The 25,070-nt window shown below is 30.6% G+C and overlaps 2 protein-coding genes across 15 annotated transcripts; both read right to left on the bottom strand.

Annotated features, from left to right (window-relative positions):
• Positions 1 to 1,727: 1,727 nt before the first annotated feature.
• LOC135960729 (U3 small nucleolar ribonucleoprotein protein IMP3) lies at positions 1,728 to 2,543 on the bottom strand. The gene is made up of 3 exons (XM_065512095.1): positions 2,367 to 2,543; positions 2,051 to 2,262; positions 1,728 to 1,976 (listed from the first exon to the last, which is right to left on the bottom strand). Exons 1-3 carry the CDS (start codon positions 2,501 to 2,503, stop codon positions 1,780 to 1,782), a joined length of 546 nt encoding a protein of 181 aa, XP_065368167.1. The 5' UTR covers positions 2,504 to 2,543; the 3' UTR covers positions 1,728 to 1,779.
• A 1,543-nt stretch (positions 2,544 to 4,086) lies between these two features.
• Positions 4,087 to 24,124, bottom strand: Patronin (patronin). 14 transcript variants are annotated; one of them, XM_065512029.1, is made up of 26 exons: positions 22,887 to 24,124; positions 20,392 to 20,703; positions 20,087 to 20,317; positions 19,769 to 20,019; positions 19,592 to 19,692; positions 18,525 to 18,674; positions 17,598 to 17,717; positions 17,348 to 17,482; positions 17,140 to 17,202; positions 16,924 to 17,061; positions 16,719 to 16,854; positions 15,559 to 15,752; positions 15,347 to 15,486; positions 15,160 to 15,270; positions 14,025 to 14,171; positions 12,472 to 13,752; positions 12,041 to 12,398; positions 11,853 to 11,956; positions 11,546 to 11,782; positions 11,303 to 11,492; positions 11,004 to 11,078; positions 10,609 to 10,680; positions 9,777 to 9,881; positions 6,670 to 6,855; positions 5,532 to 5,814; positions 4,087 to 5,441 (listed from the first exon to the last, which is right to left on the bottom strand). In XM_065512029.1, exons 1-26 carry the CDS (start codon positions 22,911 to 22,913, stop codon positions 5,297 to 5,299), a joined length of 5,292 nt encoding a protein of 1,763 aa, XP_065368101.1. In that variant the 5' UTR covers positions 22,914 to 24,124; the 3' UTR covers positions 4,087 to 5,296. The 14 variants fall into 14 exon arrangements, with proteins under 14 accessions (XP_065368101.1, XP_065368097.1, XP_065368102.1 ...); XM_065512025.1 differs by having other exon boundaries at positions 11,853 to 12,398; XM_065512030.1 differs by lacking the exon at positions 9,777 to 9,881 and having other exon boundaries at positions 11,853 to 12,398.
• Between the last annotated feature and the right edge of the window lie 946 nt (positions 24,125 to 25,070).

Raw genomic sequence — 25,070 nt, 5'->3', positions numbered from 1 at the left:
TTTTTAGTATCAAAAATTCATTAAATTGGGGTATTCACACGGTCTACTATTTGGTCGTATTGTCATAATGTCCTAATATATTATTATAGTTTAATCAAATTTTAGTTGTGTTTGAAACAAAAAAGTTCTAAACTAATAAGACTATTTGAACTATGTTTATTGTTTTGTCATAAAATAATACTTTTTTTGTTTAAAACACAACAACAACTGTTATAATATATTAGGACAATATGACTAATAGGAGACCGTGTGAATACCCCAAATGTGTCGAAAACATTCATATTTGTTTTCATTGCACATTCGATTTATAAGAGATTTCGTTATCGAAAGATTTTGTAACTTCGCCTACACAGTAACCGCTCCTGACAGTCATTTCCAAGCAGTTCTACGAGACTGTCGTAAACTAGAGATTTTGGATAACTTAGAGACAAATACACTACACAATTAACGTTTAAAGTCAATACACTATAGATTACATAGAGACACTTAAGTGACAATTGTCTTTATGCTAGATTACATGGGATGTATAAATTAACCAATTGACGAGATAAATATTAAGGTTGGATGCTACTTTACAGCCCGATCAAAATATTGATGATTTTAAAGGGAAAGTCACAATATAGAAGCTCTTGGCTTTAAAGTTTAAACAAGTATTTATACCAAGATATTACAATTAATATAAATATCCATCGTTTTTTAGAAGAAAAGTTATGTTAAAAATAGTTTTAGAACTTTAATTGTTTAATACATGGTATAATTTAAAGAGTTCTAACTGCTGGCAACAGTGTTGTGTATTTTTAAGACATTTCGAAATCCATACTTAATTATTTTATGTGTCTGCACAAAAATATAAGTGCATATTTTTTAAATTTTTAAGTCATATTTTGATTTTTTGAAGCATATTTTAGGCGCATATTTTCCAATAATAAATGCATGAAAATCCGCCCCCTACTTATTAGTTTATAACTTTTTTGTTTGAAACCCAACAAAAATTTATTTAAACTAAAAAAAAAATTTATGACATGACAATACGACCTAATAGGAGACCATTTGAATCCCCCATATGTTTATTGATTAATAATATATGTACATAGGGTGCCAAAAAAGTACAATTTTTACCGGTTCCTCCTCTACAAGGTTCGAATTTCAAAAAATTGTCAAACACCGTTTATTTATAATGGAGTAATAAAATGAATTTTAAATTTGTTTCGAAGATATATGGTCACCAATTTTACCCATTTTTACCCGTTCGACTTTGTTTGACAAGCGGATTTTTTTGAGTTTTTTCTGGATTTTTAATTTATAAATCAATTAAACGAAATTTTCCTTTTGCATTTTGTTTTTGATCAAGGGACAAAAAATCATTGCAATATGAAAATATTTCTGATATAAACTAAATTTCACCAATTTATGTATAACATTGTATCCACATTTAAGATAATATTTGGTGCTGTGTTTTAAGAAAAATCTTACGGAAACGCAAGAAATAACATCATGATATAGGAAACTTGAATTCACATAACGAATATATTTTATTTGTGAGAATTTATTAAATAATTTTGGAGCCAAATTCGCTAAAATTGGCTTAAGTTTTGAATGTTTATTGAGAAGAAAAATTATGGCAATTATTTGGATGAGATGAGAAATGCTTTAAAAAATGTAGCAGAGTGAGAAATATGATTAAAGCATTTACTTACTATATATACGGAATGATAACGACGAATTAGTTTTTGTTTTTTGAAAATATTTTTTTTTAATAGTTAAGTGCCAAAATGTAAATTATAATTCAAAGTCATCTCGTAAATCATTGTAGGACATAACATGTTGTTTGATTTTGGAGCCATCTACCCATGTTACAAAGTCTTCAAGGTTACGAGAAACCAAGAAAGCAATGTCTTTAACCATTTCTGTGCCCACTCTTACATGACCGCCCTCCACTAAATCTGTAGCATTTTTAATATTTTCCGAAAGTTTATCTGAGAGGGTTGTATCATAGAATTGTAGATAGAATCTTGCGAATATAATTAAAATTAAATTGGTGGGTACTTACTTTTCACCATAACAACAGGTAAACGTCGGCGACAAAAGCAGCTGGCCGATACTTTACTTGCGACTTCCAAATTTGTTTTATCGCCTATAAGACCCATACCAAACAATTTCTCCAATAACATATACGAAGCCTCTGATTTGAAAGCATCAGTTTTCTCCAACTTTGCAATTTTTTCAACTAATTCTCGTATCTGGCGAGACAATTTATTGTATCTAGTAAATAGTAAAAATAAATTCAATTGTAGTTTCTTTCACACATGTGTTGCATTCGCCATTGTCTCACAAATTTTTATTTTTTTTTTTTTCATTTTACTTACTTTGTATAATCTTCCCTTTTGCGTATGTGATAACGTCGAAGAATTTTGTTTTCCTGACCACCATTGTCCACTTTCCATGTTATAAAATCAACTTTTTTCAAAAGTTTTTGTTCATGAAATTTCAATTTCCTCACCATGATGTTGTTTTATTTACGAAAATCTTCTAAAAAAAATAAACACACAAATCAAACTAGAGGTAATAAAGTGCTGCCAGATCTTTACAATATGGCAACTTTATACTCCTCCGGCTCAACGTGAGCGGCTCACATGCTCACGTCTGTGTATTTCTTATGGGAGTGATTGGTTTAAGGACCCCCCAAATATAGCTACGAAAAACTTAATATAAAAAAATAGGTTTAGCTCATGTCAGCCAACGCGGCTGAACGAAAATCTTCTAAAAAAAATAGAACACACAAATCATTTAATGGAATCAACTCGGATGGCAACGTTCGTTGCCATATCGTTAAAAATGTGTTTGCTCTACACTGAAAGAAATTTAACTGTATGTACAATTTGAATAATTTACAACAGGGATGGAAAAGGTTAATTAATTAAAAAATGTTTTGTAGTTTTTGTAAAATATAATTTGTATGTAATTCAAACGCATATTAGCAAAGTTGTATCCAATTTTAAGTTTTCTCTAAAGAAAATCTATTTTTAATGGTAGATATCCAAATTTCTGTATTTTATCATAATAAAATTAGGGACACTTCTTTCAGTCCCAAAAAAATTCATTGAGATTATTTACTACTCTCATAAGGGGACAAATTTGTCAGTGTCTTACACTGCAGCCACACGATCAAGTTTTTCTTGATAGTCTTTTACATATACTGTTTGTCAAAATTTATAAAAATTGAAAGCGGTGACGTAGGCAGCACGCAACTTGAAAACAATTTTAGTACAAATTGGACATAAAAATGTAATCAGCTGTTTTCTTGAATGAAAAATTGAACACCAACTTGAATGTGAAATTGAATGCAAGTTCGTTTCAATTCTTAAAAGTGTGAGTGTATTAGTAAAAAAGTGTGAGTGTATTAAAACTTGAAAGGCAAAACTTGATCGTGTAACCCCCAAGTTAGGTGTACGCTTATGAGAGAGTCAATGTATTTTGCTTTCAAAACAAAGCAGTCTTTTTCTACGTTACGCAAACAGCTGATTGACTAACGGACCTGCGCACAGTGTAATCTGTTTAATTGATTTAAAGTTGATACCCGATTTTAAGTTTTTTACTAAAAATTAGAAATTTGAAATAACTGCTTTTTCCATTTAAATGCATTTTTGCACTAAAACATAGATTTTTGAAGGGATATAGAGTTATCACAAAATAACCCATATTAACAAAGTTCTATGCATAGAGAAATATAAACGGATTGAGTTACGCAGTAACCGCCCAGAGCGGAAACTATAAAATAATCACACATAGGAGTGCTGTTTTTGTTTTCACATAGTTTTTTTTACTAATGCATTCTCACCACATAGGTTTTTGACAATTGAGTTAGGTCTTTGACAGGAGAATGTTTCTACCACTGTGGTAGTTATTTTTAAAATGTTTAAGCTTGTGTATTATTAATTTTTTGTGAATAACAAAAACATTAAAATATTTTATCAATAACATTTACTAGGCTTGAAAATGTCCGTTAGATTCCCAAAATTCAATGTTATTTTGAATATTTCATTTAGTTCACAACATTAAATTGGTTTCGATGAAATGTTGAAGTCGTTTGTTTTTCTTTTTTTGGTTAAAGAACAAAATGTTTAATATTTTTATTTGAAATACAAAATTCTTTTTTTTATTATTAATAATAAAGTACATAATGTGTGTATGTGTGTGTATGTGAGGAATTTCTTAACTTTTTTCTCATTTAATGTATGTATTTGTGTTTGAAACAAAGCAAATAATAAATAAAAATAATAATTAATGGAATAATTATAAATGACTGACACAAATAAACAACTAAATGATGGGTATAGAAAGAAGAAGAGGAGTATAGAAAATATTATTCTTATTGTTATTTCGTGTTATATAAATATTTTTTGTTTGTTTTATTTTATGTTTAGTATAAAAAAGGAGCAAGCAAGATTCTTGAGAAACAAAAATCAGACTAAAAACGTATTAAAAAACAAAAACTAAGAAATTAGTTAATAATAAAAATATGTTTGTTATCTCTTCTTTTCGATTTTTGTTATTATTTTTGTTTTGTTTTCTGTTTTTTGTTTTTTATGATTTAATAAGTAATACATATTTTGTATATATATATAATATATTTTATTTATTTTATTTTATATGCATTTTCAGCATAAATTAATAATTAATAGAGTATAATTAAAGTAGTATTGATTTGACTTTCGTTTTGGATTATTTCATTATTAATTCTTGTTTTTGCTAAACTATTTTGTTTTTACTTTTATTTCAGTTTAATTTACGCAATATATAGTACATATAACGACTTTAGTTTGTCTTTACTTATTATTTTTTTGTTGTTTTGTTTTAATTTTAGTTATTCATGTTATATACCAAGTTATATATCGTAATAATTTCAGTTCTTATATCAGGTTGGGGAGATAGAGTTAATTAAAGGTAAGAGTGTGAGAGTAAGAGGGAAGTAGAGTAAAATTAGGAGAGCAGTCACGGGGGAAGGTGTAACTTCATTAATGGGTTATAATATTAAATATTATATTAACATAAAAAGGATAGGGATATATGTAAGTGGGTGTATTTGTAATGGTTGCAATGTTTTTTTTTTATATATATATATAGATTGATAGATATACACATCCTTCACTAAGTAAGCATTCAAAGTAGTAGTGTTGTGTAGTTGACTTCTTAAGCGAATTTTAAGGCTACACCTCATTTCTCTATGTTTATATTTAGTTTAATTTCCTCGGCTAAATTCTGGTAAGACTCATTGTGTGAATTTGTGTTTAGATGATTAGATAACTAAAGCCATGTCTTTTTTACTTGGCAAATTGACCTTTTTGCCCTGCCATAGTGAATTGTGTATTGTGAAAGCATCAATGGTAACAGTCAAATGCTTTGTATGGACTTGAGAAAAGCATTTTCCTCCTGAATTATACCTTTAAGTAAATTACAAATAAAATTTTGAAATTTATTCATTCATATACATATGTATATATACGATATACGATTTGATTTATAAAACTTACTTGAAGAATTTATCAAACATGACTTCATCCACTTGACTAGGTCCAGTACCATACAATTTTACCACCTGCTCCGTGTCAGGAGTGTAACTGTATAGTGCTCGAAATTGGCAGCCTGCATCTCTGAAGAGTATAAGAAAATGTTTTGCTTCGGAACGGGCAATTTTTTCAAGTACTTTTTGTTTTGCATCACGATTAACTGCGCCAGGGAAGACGCAATATTCGACAGCATTGAGAATTATTCCTCTATTCGATTTAGCTGCTGGCTGCTTATATAATTTTGGCCCTAAATCACAATAATGTAAAATTTCATTTAAATAAATGTGTACAATAAATAGTTGATTCAGATCGATTTTTTGATAAGTCCGGTAAAAGGTTAATAGGTTTTTATGCAATTGCTTTATGGCAGTAAATTTCAACACTCATTCAATGAAAATTACAAGCAAACAAATTCATTCAATTCTAAATATGCACAATTTTACCAGATTTATCAAAAAACTTAAAGAATTATGTTTTAGATATGAAAAAAAAAATAAAAAGAATAAACAAATGCATTCATTGTGTGCAAACAACCAACGTTACATTTTTTTCAAACAACATTGGTTAAAGTCTAATATAATTTGTAATAATAAACACAACATAACACAATAAAACGAAACGAAACAAACATCAGTTCATTATAATATTTGTTAATAAATAATAAAAAATAAGGCACTCATCTAATTGACTGGGGTTAATATATACTATCTTTTAAAGTTATTCTAGATGCCAAACATTTATTTATATGCAGCTTTCATTGTACTAATTTCATTTTAATGAATATCTTCTTCTTCAACTTAAAATTAATATCTTTCGTCAGTTGTTGACTGCTCAACTACATAGTAAATAGTTACTAAAACTAGCTAGCCTACATGTTCATTAAATTTTTACTTAAAAAACTTAAATTTAAATAAAAAAAATAATAAAAAATAATGATAACTAAATATACATAATAATAATAAAACTAAAATAGAAAAATGAATGTGAATTGAGTTGAACTGAACTGAATTGAAGTGACTCAAATATTTAATATTTGCATGTATTTATGTATGAATGAATGATTATTATATGCTAAATGAAAGAGAGATTAATCTATACGAACCCGAATACTCCATCATGGAATTGCCAATCGATATATCGCTTGATCCATCGTCTATACCACGTCGTTTCGATATTAAACCGGGCGGCAAAGAGCCGGGGCCTGATGGAGAGGGCATGTGCCTACCTAACGTGGCCATACCAGGCGATGGTGCTCTACGTGGTGGCGTAGCTCTTCCTATACCAGAATCTATTTCAATCCAAACATCAAAGTTATCATCAAGGCAAGACAATTACAAAACAAACATTTATTTGGATTCGTTAGTTAGGTTGATGATGATATGTTGTATGATGATGTCAAAGGATGATTTCAAGTAGTTAGTTACCGATCGATCGGTCAAACGATTCACATTTTTTCAAAATTTTTTAATTTATTTCATTTTTTTTTTTTGCATTTTTGTATGTTAAATGGATTTTAATTTAGAATAAAAAAAGAAACAATAATGAATTAAATTAGTTTAGTTACAGCAAAAGCATAAATAGTATCTTGCGTTATTCTATTTAAGTTTTAAATTAATGATGATTTAATAAAACGAAATAAATGTACAATAATTAATTAATAAACATAGAAAATGAAGATAATCTTTTGAAAAGGTGCCTGGTTTGAAAGGTAACAAAACATAATTAAATAAAATTAAATTATCAAATAATAATACAAGATTTATGTAGGTGTGTAAGCTTTTATTAAATATCAAATCGAACACAAGTTGTCATCTCCGTTTAAAAAAAAATTCCTGTAGATTACCATTTAGTTGGTAGCAACAGCAACGGGTACCAACTAAATGGAAAAATCGACAACATTGTTTAGAGCCCACCCTATTGTACATGAATAAAAATTTTTGGTCACGCAAAACATGTATAATGTTCGTATATATGTAAATAAATGCATACTTGTTAATTTATAAGGCTTGATAGAATTTGTAGCAAGTTCCAAAACACAAGCGACAAAGAAGGGGCTGATTCAAAAAAACGGATAGAAAATTTATTTTAAAATGTTTTATGAAAATAACTGTTTTCAAATAATTTTTTAAATTGTTTTCCGTTTTGTAACAAAAACTGCCAGTTAATTTTATTTTAAAAATTTGATTTCCTAACCATTCCATAAAAGCAATTGTTACGAATGACATAATTCCTTAGTACTTCAAACGAATTCCCTGGAGAACTCAAACTTAATAGAATAAATCCTTAATGAATCATTCCTATAAGCAATTTTGATGGAATTCAAGTTGAAAAGAAATGTAATTTTATCCTGGATTCCAGTGTCAAGCAATTGAATTATAACAATAACATTCTCCAGAAAAAGGAAATTTTAAATTCAATTCAAATGATTGTTTGAAAAACTTTTCAAACAAAAGCATAATTATATTTGAATGCAAGTAAAATTCCAAGTATATGTATGTATATTCCTTTGATTGAATTTTTAGGTACTTAATTCTTCTTGGAATTAATAAAATATGTATGTTGAATATTTAAATTTTTTTAATTCATATCAATCACAAATTAGCTTTAGAATATTTGTTCATTCCTTTAAAACATATGTACATACATATATATATTTTTTTTATTCAATTTAAATTAACAAACAATTTGTTATTCACAAGTTAAATGAATTAATTCTATTATGGATAAATGAATGGACATTATGGACAATGAATGATTTTTTTTTCTATTTCAATGGTAGTCGTTGGATGAAGCTAAAGAAATAGTTTCCTAAAAATGGTTTTATATGTTGTATAAATTGATTAAATTTTTTAATTCTGAATTAAAATTTTATTGAATTAATTAATGCAAACCCTTCTTTGTTTATAAGCCTTAAGAAATTTTAGAAAAAAAAAAAATAAGTTAAATTGTTGCCTTGCGCAATAGATATTTACTTCTAAAAATAAACATGAAAACTATAATACAAAACAATGACATCAACATTTATTTAGGGGAATATAAACTTTACTTTTTAGTAAGATTCAATTTTAATGTGCTAAATTCCCCATCTTTATTAATGATAAATGATTGATATTGAAACTTTTTCCTATTGTTCTATTGTATATTATGATCCACCACCAACCACTACGTTCTAATAAAACTGTTGAGTTAGCTTCTAAAAATATGTCAGATATTATCTTTTCTAAATCATCATTTACAACTGTTATTTCGGACAAAATGAAAAAAATAATTAAAACTTTTGAAAAAACCCAATATAGAATTTCAAAAAAAAAAAGTAGCAAAAGATCTGAAGGTTCATCGTCACACTGTTTCCAAAGCCATTAAACAGTATAAAGAAGATTTGAACATTGAAATGAAACCTGGATCATGAAGAAAAAAGGTCTAACAGATATTGGTAAGGCAAAAGAAGTCGAACAACTCTTTCGAAGAGCACCGAACAATTCTGTGAGAAAAGCAGCTCGTAATTTAAATGGTCTGATTATTTAGCCAAAGCGAGAGGCAAATCTACCCAATTGTCCAGAACTTCGGCCTGTGGAAAGGGCTCTTGTAAAAAAAACTTGTTTTTAACTTAATGCAAGAATAAGTTTTTTTTTACTCTTTTAAGAAAACTGGTTTCATAAAGAAACTAAACCGACAAACTTTTGTTTGGCTCCACACAAATGGTTAATTTCATACTACCACTTAAAATATATAGTTGAGATAATAATTATTGATTGCATTAGCATTTATAGCAGATAAATAAAAAATATGTTTAAACATTATATTAACCTTGCCGCAAACGCCACAATAATATTGAGCATTGACTTTTCTCAACATAGAGGTCGATTTGAGAATATATGACAAGATAAATATCGTTTGTCACATTTAAATAAATGATTGATTGATTGATTACTTATTTTTATGGCTGGGATGAATGGTTAATGAGAATAATGATTGAACAAATGTATAAATAATGTGAATTTAAATTGAAAAAAAAATTAAGAGAAATTTACACTTAAAATAAAAATTACAAATTGATTAAAAAAGAAAAAAAACCACAACTCCTTTTAAAACTAAATGATGATTAATATAGATAAATATGAAAAACAATAATATTATTAACCGAAAACCAAATAATTATTCCACAAAACAATAAAAAATAATAGGTATAATGGTGACTAAAACTCTTACCGCACAGATTCATAAGCGAATTTGATTTTCGCCCACGAAAGTTTAGAGTACTTCCTTTGGCTACAGATATACGTGATAGAGTTCGACCTCGTTCGACATTTGGTTCTGTAAAAATGCCCACATTTTATGAGCGTATAATATTTGGTAATAATCTCTATTATACAATATGTATTATAAATTGGATTTAATCTGAATAAAGCTTATTTTCGAAATTAAATAACAAAAAAAATATATATATATGTAAACCAAACCCATTTCCCCTTCACTCTTAAATTAATTAATTAAAATAAATTGATTTTTGTTTAAAAAGAATCCATTAACCATAATAAACCTAAACATCATTTATTCATTTTATTTATAAGTTTTTATGAATACTATACAAGTATGTATTGTGTAGTACATATAAGTAGTAAATGTATGTTTACTCCTATCATACATTTGCATAATTATAGGGAATTTATTTAGTAGGAGCATGCTAACAAGACATTATTTAAAGTACGAGTAATTAATTAATTAATGAAAGCAAACATTACAAAACATGTGCAAAACAAACCCAGCTTCAGACTATAACATCTTGTTTTTTTTTTGTTGTTGTCTTTTATATATTTTTGATTATTGCGTTAGAGAAATAATAATTAAGAGGGATTAATTTAAGCAAATAAAATAAAAATAGTAACTGAACTAAACTGAAGAAAACAGAACAGAACAGAAAGTGAGGAATAAACTCAAATGGCAAATAAAACATTTGAACAATAAACGCATAAATTGAAATATTTCATTCATTCAATTGTATACATATAGTTATGTAAGAATGTGATTTCCCGCCACCAACCTTTAGATAGTTTATATGATCCCCGACGTCCAATAGGCGTGGAACTTGTACTTGGGTACTCGTCCGGTGATTCTAACAAAAGAGAATTTATTACTTTACATTCATGAACAGACAAGTCTGTATGTATTTTGAAGCTGTTTTTTTCTTTCCAAATCACAACTAAATAAGTACTTTCATGCAGAACAATAATACAAAAGCATATAAAAATACCCAATAATAAACAGAAAAGAAGACCCCTTTTATGTGTATATCAATAAACTCAAAACAAATTCCAAATAAGAAAAAAAAATAAAATAAATTTAATATGCACTTAATACTAACAATAATAATAATAATAAGTTAATTGCAAAGAAATAATAAGAAAGGAAAATTAAAGTAAGAAAAATTATAATTACCTTTCACAGTTAGGGAGTCTTGAGAGCCTCTGTAATAATCTCTCCTCATTGAATTGGTATTCGATTGGCCGTAGCCTTTGATTATTGTTTCGCAAACAATTAATCAATTCAATAGAATAAGGAGCCATGCAACAAACAATCAATAAATAAAAAGAAAACAAATGAAACGGTAAAACGAAATTAAAAATCAAAAAATAAATTAAACAGTAACAAATTATAAATGAAACATTGTAACACCAAAAAAAAACAACATCTGTTAATCACCCTGATTTTCACAAGGCTTTAAGCTTGAAGTTTACCTGTTAGATTAGTACTAGAACCCTTTTTACCGCGACTAGATATACTCGAAGCCTCGCTCAAGTCCACAGATCCGTCGTCGACATGTATTGTTTTGGGTCGTGGGCGTGTGGGTTTGGGTCGTGTTCTAGTCACTGTGTTTGTGTGGGAGCTTGGTTTGTGACCAATGTCTGAGCGATCAATTGTTTTGCCCTGTAATGAAATAAATAATAACAAGAGCAAATTTGGAAAGTTAAAAAGTTTACTTCTCGTTCAGCTTCTTCGAGGGCTTTCTTTAGACGATGCTGTTCGAGTATAGCTGCCCTGCGGGCCATTTGTTCCTCCTTTTTGCGCTGCTTCTCTTCCTCTTTTTCACGTTCCATTTCTCGTTTTCGTGCAGCCTCTTGTTCTTTTCGTTCTTTAGCTTCTTCCTGTTGTTGGCGACGTTGGAGAGATAAAAGCATAATCTTTTCTTTACGACGTTCCATTTCCTCGGCTGATTCCTGCGAAAACAATTCAATCCATCCCTCTATATATCGTGATGCAAATATTAAAATCAATTATTTCACTTACCGGATCAAGTGTTGAGGGGTCTGTGCCAATTACCAAAGCTTTGCTTTTTACTTCCCGATTCTCTAATGCAGTACTGTTCCTTAAATGTGTTGGTGAGGTGGAAGCTACAGATGGGGGTGGTGTTTGTGGTTGATTATTGTTGTGCGAAGATGAACAGTTTTGTGGTTTGTGTTCGTGTTTATTCTCACCTACTGACATCACCTGACTGAGATGTATTGGACTGTCTGTATATTTGTTGTACGTGGCCTTATTTATGTCCATCGTATTTCTGTTTTGGTTACTACTGCTGCTGTTACTTTCGCTATAGTTTAGTTTGTGAACTTTTGGTCGAATTTTCGGTTCGACACTGACATCATTGTTCATCATTTCAATGTAGTCGGTAGAGTCGGAATTGTTCGATAGCTGGTTGTCACCACTGTCCAAACTCTTTTCTTTTTTCGGCGAACGCTTGACACGCAAAGGTGGTTTAGGTCTTTTGGGCTGCTCATCGTCGAAGGAAATGTAGAATCCTTTCTCAGCAGTATTCTTTTCCGACGATCGAGGATCCTAAAGATTACAAAAAAATTACATTTATATTGTGATTACAACTGTACGTATTTACGATGATGCTGATATTTACCTGGAAGCTATTTGGATGGAGTTGTGGACGTTGTGGTGAAGGTATTCTATAAGTTAGATTACCACTGGTTATATTTAACTTTTGTGGCATCATGTCACTGGGGCCACAAATGTAATCGTCATAGTTGTTTTCCCGGTCGTCGCGTTGCATTTGTGCCACATGAGAGATATGCGATTGTTGGTGTTGCTGCTGTTGTGGATGGTGGTGCATGGGGAAGATGTATTCGGAAAGACCAGTGGATTGTATTTTCTCAATAACGTTACGTTCAATTTCATCGATGTCGTCTTGATCGCCAATAAAGCAAATGCTCTGGGGCGCCATGACATCATCAGGAGGCGTGGGTGCGGATGAAGCCTTTGGAACAACAATTGGTGATCTCGACTCTCTTAAATTAGTCATTGACTGCTGCCTTTGTACGCCCATGCCCACGCTCATACCTACGCCTACACCGCCCCCATTGCCACCAGACATGCGTTGGCTATGCAGGGGCGAGGAGTGCACCGGGTACATTGGATGGTGTTGACCATCACCGTTTTGGTGTATGGACGATCGGTGGTGCTGGATGTTATTGTCCATCTGTGGACTGCCCCAATTAGGCCCACCACCGTCGCCGTCCATTGACTTTTGTGGTCGCCTCTGAGTTTGCCAAGAGTTGACGCCAGCATCTACCATTTGCATCGGATCGAACGAGGGCTGGGCCCATGTTCTTCTTTGTGTAGGATACTGTTGTGGGTGTTGCTGTTGTTGCTGCTGACTTTGCTGCTGTTGCACTAGAGGCTCATGTCCATAGTAATTGTTCGGTTGTGGCGACATGTTCGGCTCACGGCCATGCATCGACTGTATTGGATAATCATCGTAAATACTTTGACGAGGAATGTATTGTTGATGCGGATGATGACTCTGCATCGGTGGTTGACTATTCTGAGGCTGTGGCCCACCGAAGCTATGGTTGTTACTTCTGCTATAAGGCACGGCGTTGTTGTCATTATAATGAGGATGCATGGTATTATATTGAGATTGGGGCAACATGGATTGTTGTTGCTGTTGCTGCTGTTGCGGGTACAGGTATGGAGCATTGTCATTTATATACTGCACTGGCATGGTTTGCATCTGCTGGTAGGGATCTCGACTAGGGGGTCTAGAGCCGTACGGGTTAACAACAACACCGGGATTAAACGACTGTGGCAAATGAGGAGATGATCCGAAATTTGGCTGATTTTGTAAGGGTCGTGTTGGATATGGATCAGCTAAATGTTGTTGTGATCCAAAATTTTGTTGTTGCTTAAGGAAGAAGAGTGAAAGAATTTCAAGGGAATCAGTGAGAGAGAGAATGAGTAGTTAAATCGAAGCAGTTGTTTAACAAGCGAATAGAATATATTTGCGTCTGACAAAGTATACAGTAAAATTAGAATTATACTCAGATACGGTTACGGAAATCTGATCAAAAACATTTAACATCTAATTATGAAAATGTGTTAAATGGGAGTGTGTATACAGATGTGTATGTGTGTGTGGTATGTAAAATGTTTTGATGTGCGGTCAGTGATGTTTACCTGATTCAACATATTTGCTATTTGTTGGGCCTGCAGGAGCTGTTGAGCTTGCATTTGTTGGGCCTGTATCTGATTTTGCTGCGTAGCTAATCTTTGTATATCTTGTTGAATGTCTTGAAGATTCATATTCATAATAGCGATGCTTTGCTGTGTGAGTTAATGATGTAAAGGATTTAGAAGTTAGAAATGTAGTTAATAACGTTTACGATGGGCAAACATACATATTCATACAGTCACAGTTTAAACTAAACTCAAAATAAAAACGATTTTTAAATGAAATGGTTCAATTGGACGCTGTCCACACCAACATGTAGGCACAAACAACAAATAAATGTACATGTTACTACATTCGAAAAATAATTATTCAAATACTATTTAAATATCTACAATTTTTTTTCGAAATTTCGAACTCCAATAAACACTTATACGAGGGTAACTATTTATATTTTTTTTAAACAAAATCTGCTATGTATTAAATGCTATTTAAGTACGTGTTTGTAAAATTTTAAACCATCTCAAAAAAAAAAAAAATTTCCCAAAATGAAATTCGAAAAAAAACGAGTAAAACTAAATATACAACAGGATAGAGATCTATACTAATGCCATCACATTAGTTTACACTAAGATTCGAAAATATTTATTAATGGGAAACCCGATTCATGTATTTGGTCTGATACAAACCAAATGTAACAACACTTTGGATCCCCAAGTCCTACAACATAAATAGCTACCATCGTAAAATTAATAATTTTTTATTAAAAATTGCAAAGTTTTTGAATAATTGTATAGTTCTTCATTGTTACACATGGAGGCAAAACATACATACATAAATATTGTAATTTTTTTAATTAAAAATATTGCGATTTACATACAGTATAATTTAGACCGACATGTTACAAGTTCATCAGTGCATTTAATGTTAAAAATGTCAACTTTTAGTGCACATTCGATTGGTTATCAAAGATTTATCAAAATGGATTTACGTCCGTCAAATAAAATAAAATGATTACACAATTTTTTAATGGGTTAAAAGTAAATAAAATTACAGATACATGGAAAAACGGCCACCACAATATTAAAATTAAATACAATATACATACATTTGTATGTGGTTTATAATATGCATCGTACCAACCTGATATTTATCCAAATCATTGGGATCTATGTCAGAAGTACGTTTTGAGTCGTTGCTCATGGTTTCCCACTTCATGTAGTCCGCATCGACAAGATCCGGATCCTGATTGAACTGAAAAGAAACGGCAATTTAGTATTAAATTCGAGAGCATGACTGAAATGCAAATTTTCAAGATGAATTAAAATACTTCTTTTTGGTGACGCGATAAAACCATTTCAATTCTTTGTTTGTCCTGCTCAATTTTCTTTCTTTTCTCCTCTAGTTTCATACGTATAGTGTTGAGCTTGTAAGTGCTTTCCAACGAACGGGTGTCATCATCGAAGGTGTCTTAAAATGTTATGATAATATGAAAGACATTACAAAATGAAAGCAAATTAATGAAGTTATTAATAAAATTACCACTTTGATTATTCTGCCAATTGGGTGTTTTCATATGCATGCTAGCATTTGAAGATTTTCTAGTAAGTGTAGCGTTTGGATCGCGTGACGGCTCATCTGTAACCAATTCTGGACTAGTGGAATGCTTTTGTGGGCTGTTAATGGCGTTATTACTTTTATTTTGTGCACTTGATGCAAAATTAACGTTATCGTAGCTGTAAAATAATGTTATTGTTTTTAAATAGGCCACATAATGCAAAAGCGTCACAACTCAAAATTTAAAATTTTTTAAGTTGTATAATTGTTTAAAGAATGCAAATGTTAAATACTTAATAGAGATTTTACTTTTGTTGTTGTGGTGCTATTGCACTAACTAACTGAGCAATATGTATGCAAATCAGAGAACAAAAATAACGTGTCCACTTTCATTTCAATGGTAAATTCCCAGCCTTAACCATTTAAAAATCTTTTTTATAAGAGTGATTTTTAAGAGAACATTTTAGGTTAGTGGTTGAGAGAAACCGAAAAGAAAATAATACAAGTTGTTGATGTATCAGTATAAACAATTTTACAATATTTAATCTAGGGGTTCTGTATATAGTTCAAGTGCAAGTAATTGTATTACTAATTGCGCTACAGGATGAGTCCATTAATCCACTGGACGTAGTGAAGTAGAGCTGGCTGGAGAGTTGAATATGTGGGGAGAGGGATGTGAACTTCGGTCTATGAAGCATTAAACTGTTGCTCCATCCTAATCTTAGTTGCGCCAGAACGACTTTGTTTTACGCCGCAGAATTGGGAACAAACTTTAATTGCGAACTTGAAATTGAATTTGCAAAAATTCATTTGATGCAAATTTCACAAAAAAACGACAATTTTATAAAAAAAAATCTAGATTTCTTAAAAAATCAATTTTACAAAAAAAAATAATTTTTAATTTTTTTTTTTTTTTAAATCATAAATTTTTAAAATAATCAATAATTTTACAAAAACAAAATCAAATTGTTAATTCCACAATTTAAATTGTTACTTTTTCGGCCCTTTTATAACTGTTGTTTTATATGATTTACTTTTGATCACAATATATAAATCATAATTTGGGTATTTTGATTATGTGGACGAGTTATTTTCGGTATCTGATGGAAATTGATAGTTGTTATAAAAATGTCATAATATTTTACCTGGTTTGCCGTTTGAGTGGTGGTTCTTGTTTCTCTGTATCGCGATCTTGTTTTTCTGAACCAGAATCGGTGTCGTAGCCCAATTGCAAAGTACCACGAGCGTCTGCAATCGATGATCTAACGGGTACCACATGTTCTAAAAAAAAAAACATAAAATATGTGTAATTTATGTATGTAGTACATCATTAATGACTTTGAAAATTACCTATTGTTGTGTTTGATAATTTACGTTCCCTATCTCTTTCAAAGCGTTCAATGTTATTGAGCTGATCCTGAGATCCGCCAAAGTTTTCAATTGTCAGTTGAGAATCTTCACTGGATGAGTTTCGACGCGATCTCCGTCCTAAGAAATAAATTACGATTACGATTGTAATGAATATAAAACGTTTGTATGCATTTAAGAAAAATCCATTATATGTACCTGCATAACTAGGGCGGCGATGTTGATCCCAATTACTAGGTCTTCCAGCTGGTATATTGTCTCCTAAATAATAACATAAAAAAACAAATTTGTTCAGTTGCAAAACACATTTGGGCAGCAGCATATACATAGTAGTATGTATGTAACAGAAAACAACATTGTGTAAATGGCAAATGAGAAATGAAAGAACACAAAAAAAAAAACAAACCTCTTTCGTCGGCCTTGGATTCTGTATTGTTTTTTTCTTTGGCCTGTCTTAAACGAGCTGGCATTAGAGGATCCTGTTGCTGCATATGCATGGATGATAGTGTGGTAATGCCACGTGATTTGTGTACAACGAATGCTAATCGAATAAAATCAAATCAAAAATAATAATAATAATCAAATAAATAGATAATAAGAACTTAAAAGATCAACACAAAAACGGCCACAAATTGCAAACTTCAGATTATGATTACCTTCGTTTTCGAAATGAGTATTCTCAGCCATTTGATGCTGATCGTATTGAGATGATGGTGGTTGTATGGTTGGTGCTGGTTTGTTTATAATGAGACCACTTGCAGAATTCGTATACGTAACTAAAAGTGTAAATATATTTTAAATAAAGGAAAGCAACACGAAAATAATTAAACGATATATATGAAATAATAAAGAATTGAAAAATACCAAAACTTTCAATAAAACAAATAAAATTAAAAATTAAAATAAAGGTTAGAAACAGGATGAAGTTTTGAGGAGCAGTTGTTACTTTGATTACTCATTTAATCATGAATTGCAAAACAAATAAAGGTATAAAAATACTCACTAATTATCGCACTAATAATTCAAAAGATCTGAACAAAAATATTCAATTCACTATGTTAAAGAAACACACACACACACATACAATTTCACAGGGAATTCACCTAGTGTCTTGGGTAGCATAAATGTAGTTTTTACTATTTTTTTTTATTTATTACTTGTATGTACGTATGTATATATAGATGGTACTAATAAAATGGGACAAACTTATGAAAATGTATTATAGATCTGAAGGTATGGATGGATGTTTTCATAAATGTATGTATGTTTATTTGTATGTATGGATTGCGTATATTGTGATGATATTGTGAATGAAAGAAACAAAAAAGTGTGTATATTAAAATAGAATTACATGCATCTCTAGTATGTGTAGATAAAAAAAAGAAAAGTAAAAGTGAAAAAATAACGAAATATTAAAATAAAACAAGCATAATTGAAATTAAAATAGAAATAAAATAAGGAAATAATTTGTATATTGTGGTGTTTCAGGTTTTTGTTTTGCTTTGTAAAATGTTTGCGAAACAATAATAACCAACAACAAACACTAAAAGTATTAAATTTCTGTGATCTTTGTTAATATTGACCTTGAAATTGAGGTCTTGTCGATGGTGATGTAGAAGGTTGATCTATTTCACTTCTTAAATCTGGAATCGGTGTGACAGTAGGCATAGTTAAACCGCGGCGGTGATAAATTCCATGTTCATTGGCACCTGCATTCTGTTTAGCGATGATCTCTTTTATATTTCAATGTTTTTTTTTTGTTTTTTTTTTTTTGTTTTTTTTTTGTTTTTGTTCAAACACATTATTGTTTTCATTGCATACCACCAGAAACAGAAAGAAAGAAGATAAAAGATAATATGTATTTTAAAATGTTTTGCATATTTTTAGAAAAATATATTTTTGTATAAAACACCTATTTTATTTATGGTAAAACAAATGGACAAAACATAGAATATTGAGTTGCAAAATGAATCAGGATTCCATTAGAGATTTATACACGACGTCCTGGGGATTTGACCACAAATCGGAATTTATATGCAACACAAAACAAAACAATTCAATGCAATCAACAAAACTGGACAATGTTACAATGCAAATTGTTTACAAAAAAAATCCTTCAAATATTTTACATTCAACATTCAGTAAACATGTGTGAATATCTTTTTTCAAACATTACAGGCTCTAAAGATATGTGTGTGTTTCTTTATTAGCCATAATACACAGAATAACAATTATAATAATACTGTTTTAATTTCTAGGAGTTTAATTGTATTCGATGTTGTCAAGTAAATGATTTTTAATACAGAATTACAAAAGAAGCAACCAATCTCCATTATTAAAAGGATTCCATTACCAAATCACCACCACTTGCCAAATTTAGTTACAAGTTACAGGTTAAATTTAAATACAAAAAAGCCTTCTTATAAAAACCATTAGCTTAGAGTGTTTTTTATTTTTTGTGATAAAGTGGTGAAAGTGACAAAAAAACCCTAGTTTATAGGAGACACTTGTGTATATACATAGACCTTTTACCAGTTATAAATATGTAAGTTGTAAATGTACCTCTTCCAAATAATACAAAAAATAAATAAACAAGCAAAAAGTAAAGGTAGAAATAGAAAATAAAAATTGAAAATTAAACAACGCTTACCGATAGAATCCATACCGGGGTAAGTGACGCAATTGGCTGGATGTATTTCAAAAAGATTGAACAAATCTGCCAAAAGAACAAGCAAATTTAGTCGCATTGATCTGGAAAAAGACCGAAAGTAAAAAAAAAACAAAAATGTTAAATAAGTGTTTAGAATAAAAATATTTTGTTGTGTACCCTCTCATGTATGTAACGTCCTCGGGAAGCATATGGAACACATTGTATGGCAGATACTTTTGAGAAAAATTGCTCACTATCAAAACATTGTGTATCGAATCCTCAACAGCCGGTAAATAATTTATGCGCACATCAGTCCAACGCACAACTTTGGGACAATAGTAGGATATTAACAGTGCTAAGCAAATGCCATCGCAAAGATCTTGAAAGTCACGCACAGGCGGTATGTCTGGGGCTTGCAATCGTTTGCCCTATAAAGTGTTAAGTACGTGGTACGTGATTAAATGTGGTTTCTTTGGTATTGCACACATTACTTACATTTTCATCCTCGGGATTCATTTGTATATCACGTTCTACACGCTTCTTTAAAGCAGCACAAGTATGAGACACCCACGAAAGAATTGTATGTTCTATATTCCCACTGCCTGCAACAACAGGTTGATCACTATTACCAGATATTCTCTTAATGGCATTGTTAATACGTTCGTTGGAAGTTATTTCCTTGGTATATAACATCATAAGCGCCTCTACAACCGCCATATGACCCACCTATTCAGTGAGAGAAAGAGAGAGAGATGTGTATGAGATTTAATTTATTGAAATATTCACATAATTGTACTTACAATTCTTAGGGGATTTGTTTGTATCAATACTGTTTCTGTTAGAGGCATGTCGGACGACTCATTGACCGGCACTCCCTTGCGTGCCAATGTTTGCAATATCGACCAGTGATTAAGGCTTTGGTAATTTGGATCGGAATATAAATTCGACAATGTCTGACAATACAAAGTCGCATTCCCCATATCAACTACGATTTTTGGTTTAAGTCGCTCTTGATTCTCATGGTCCCTATAGAACGGCTCCTTCAAATTGTCGGGCACTCGATTATTATACGCCTTAGACAATAACCATTTGACCGAAGCACGATAACGAGCCTAACAAAAAAAATAAACAAACAAAATTTTTAATAAATTTATCAAAAACATCTTCTAAACAGAATAGTTTTCCAATTTATTTACATTTGCCCAGCCTTATGGGAAACCAGTGCAAACATTTTTGCTGTTTCAAGCAAAATGTGTATGTCTGTTTATAGAAATTATGTCAGCATTTTGTCAAAAAGACAAAATTAGGGAGACTCCGATTCTGACCATGTATTCTTTTATCCAAATGTAAAAAAATTCAAATCAAAACTCGTTCGTACATTTTTATAGACATGTTAGCATTATGGCAGTGCAGTGTATGTAGGTGTCCATAGTAGGTACGTTACAAATATTTTAACTTAGACCACACAAAAACACACACACGCACGTATAAACATACATTGATATGAATGGATGGATATACATACATATATACATCATACCCAGCAGTTTTACAAGTAGTCAATATATCCCTAAGATACAGTAATTGTCTGATCACTTGCCTGACTCCAATTTATATATTTTTGGGCATTTCATATCCTCACTAGGGTATTCAGATTTGAAATAATCTGCCCTTAGAGATGCACGTTTTTAAATTAAAACTCTCGAATTATTTACTGTCATATCAAAATTTATTCAGTGTTGTTTTGGTTCCACTATACCTAACTGGACAGAATTTCATATTCTTCTATTGATCACGGCTGGGGACTATTATATTTGTAATTGCAAATACATGGATTAGTTTTAAATCTTGTATTATATACTTTGGTATTTTGGCTTTAAAGATTAGTTAATCTAGAGTGTAGTTAGTCACTTGAAGCGTTTATTTTGTACTGAACTTTTTTGTGAGTGCTACGTACAAACTAGTTTTATACCAATTTTATTGATATAATTATCATAGAGTGTATTGACTTTTTGTTTAAGTACACTTACATCCCAGGTAGTCTATGTAATCTAGACTGTATTTTGTACGGTACTTTAGGAAGTAGGTATTTTAACCATCAGAAGTAGTCGAGTAATCGGAGTAGGTTTGTTTACAAGCAATCGGTTATTGGACTGCCTAGGAGATGTCTTTTTAACTGACTATTTGAAGTCAATTAGCTTCCGCTTAGCATCCGTACTTATTAAAATAACTAGTTATGTAGCAAAGGTAACTGACTCTATGTAACCGGAATCCTATGCGTTGACTACTTCGGACGAGCAATTATAGTCTATGTAGGATCTATTTAACCCCTGCTTAGGACAGGCACATTTTAAAATAACTAATCATTTATATATTTATCTAAATAGTGGTCACCCATTAAATGACAGGTAATATCTTATTAGTCACCCAGAACTGCTGGGTAATTAATCGTTTTTATGCATGAATGTATGACGAACGACCAAAATGACGATAAACTTCAATTACACTCGATCAGCTTTGTCGATGATGAGCGATTGAAAAATGCTAAAATCTACTCGGAGAATTATTGTTAGAACATAAACGCATTTATGGGTAAGTATTTATGTACTGGTTGGTACACATGCGAATAATGCATGACTACCAAGAAGGGTCGGCCGTTGGGGCATGTACAGACGGTTTTGTTTGGAGGGGGAAAAACAGATTTGACATGTTGTATTCCGTAAATTGCTGGTTGTCTGCGCTACAGAAAAAGTTGACTGTTTGTTACTCTTTTGGCAATAGATGTAGGCGAATGACACAAGCATTCAAATTAGTTATTTTGTTTATTTGTTAAAAAGAATAATAGTATTTAGTATTTATTAATATATCTATTATTGACTAGCATTGATAAAACAGGTATGTGTATGTATGTTTGTATGTACATACTATGTATGTATATTATTGAAACTGGTCGAAATAAAAAGTATTCGTATGAACAATTTATAAATAATGATTGGATGAATTTGCTGTACCATAGTAGGTATATTATTACATACTAAAAAATACTTGTCCAATAAGTGTTCCATGTTTTACTTGGCCTGTAGTTCGTTCGTTCATCACTCAGTAACTCAGCGAGCAATTAAGTAATTGTAAAGCAACAACAACAACAACAAAAAACTAGAAATTATGTATAGTGTAGTCATGAGAAGAAGGTGCAATATTGATGTACAAACGAAAAAATGAAAACATTTCCTCGATTGTTTGTTTAATATTTATTAATTTATTCCATTATAAATAGACGATTTTTGCAACATACCTGACGAATTTCTTGAGTTTCGTCCATTATGCGATTTTTATTTGTTTTTTCGTTTACAAAATAAAATTAGACAATTCAAATTTACTCAAAAAGACGACTAGCAGCACAGGCTGCGTCTCGAAGCAGCACAATTGAATGTAGACGGCAGTCGCAGCAGAGCTTATGAAGTCAGAGGAGTGTTTTTCGCCTTCTTCCTCTTCTACTTTCCACCTTTTGTTTTTTGCTTATGTTCGTCGTCTTTTACTTCTTTTTTTCTGTTACTTTTTTGGGTAGCTTTGCACACAGGGCAGCAGGCGTTTCCACATCGAAATAAATAATAAATATTGTATTTGTGCCCTCTTTCCGCTTACTTTCACCGTGACTACTTGAAAACTTTTCGTTCGATGATTCCTTTTTTTTTATTTTACTATTTCTTGTTTTGTTATTTTTCTCTAATCTTAAGATTTTGTTTAAAATAAATCGCTGCTTTGTGGTTTCGAGTAACTAATTATGTTAATTACTTTATCATCATCAAGTTCAGTGTCCATTACAGAGATGAAGAATATAACTGCACTTTAAAATTTAACAAAAAAAAAAATAAAAAAACTTTATGTACAAAACTGAAGCGAACAGAAAGTGATTCACTCAATCATAACCGCGGTGGGCGTAGGGGTTTTAGAGCAGCATTTGACGTAGTCGTCGTCACCGTTGTCGTCAGCTGTTTACACTTTTTCAATTTTTGCCGTTCTACTAAATATTCTTCATCACAATTTCATCTTAATTGCTTTTAAACGACATTAATAAACAATTTTCTGTAATTTTTCTATTTATTTGCACACAGATAATTTCTAAATACTTTTTTTCACGATGCAAAAAATTAACACAATTCTTATGGGTATTTTTCTGGCAGTAGTATCTGCATTGTACGATAAAAACTCTATTTGATTCTCTCTCACAAACTTCACTGTACTAATGACATAGCAAATATTTCTCTCTTTCTTTTTTATTACGACAATTTTTCTTTTCAAGTAGCAGTTATTTCTTTTTTCCAAACATTCATTCTTTAGTTTTCATTATTAAGTTACAAAGATTCGCCAATTATTAGTAATTGTTGTTAATTTTCGAATGTTTTAATTTTCTCGCACATATATTTTATTATTGAATTTTCATTTATTTATATCGTTTATAGAGTAATTTTTTCAAGCTCTGCTATACTTGTTTTATTTAACTCAACCCGTCGTGCAACAATAGCTGCCCTATTTGACACTTACAGAATGTGGCAACACCTTGATGATGGCGGCGATGCCAGAATAAAAAAAGTATTTCTGATCGGGCAATGCTTCTTCATGGAATAAATACACTAAAAAATATAATTATAAAAAGCGAAATAAATTTGTAAATTTTAAACGGATTCCGATATCGATAAAACTTCCTTCATTCCCATTGTTAAAGAGGAGGTGTAGTTAAAATTATGTTTTATTAGTGATTGCTATGATATTAAAAATTTTTTGTTGCCGAAATGTTTGTAACACACGTTAAAAAATATTTTTCTTTTGTAATATTTCCCAATATATTACTATTCTGATATATTTATTCCTTTTGTTTTATTTTCTGTATAACTAACAATTAATATAAAAATGTACTTTTTTAAAAAAAATATCTAAAAACTACTTTATTAAATTCGTTTACTTTATTTAAATGCGCATTAATTTTAAGTCAAGTGATTTTTAAATACTTTTTTTATAAAAACATACTTATAAATTTATTGTTAATTAAAACAAAAAGATTACAAATTATTAGCAATTTACCAGATAGATTATAGTATGTAGGTAAAAAACTGAAATTTTAAATGTAAACTATAAGAGATAATGGCCCATAATCATAGTCAAACACTAAAGTCGGTTCTTTTGAAAAACAACTTTAAAATAAAAACCAGCTTTTTATTAATTTGCAACCATAGTCAAAATTAAAGTATATTTTAAATTGAATCGACTTTAACTGGGTGCCACCGCAAATGTAGAAAATGTTTTCATACAATATACAACAAAAAACAGACAAGTGGCAACGCTGAACAGCTCACATACAAAATTAAAAAAAAAATCACAAAAAACGTAAACAATAAAAGTAACCGGGTCATCTAAAGAAAGAAAGTTGTTTGTTGTGGAAAAATGGAAAAGATAAGATTAATATCATAATTACGATATT

This window comes from Calliphora vicina, chromosome 5 (assembly GCF_958450345.1).
Source record: "Calliphora vicina chromosome 5, idCalVici1.1, whole genome shotgun sequence".
NCBI lineage: Eukaryota > Metazoa > Arthropoda > Insecta > Diptera > Calliphoridae > Calliphora > Calliphora vicina.
The sequence above is the reverse complement of the archived record's forward strand: the minus strand, read 5'-3'. Positions and strand labels throughout refer to the sequence as shown.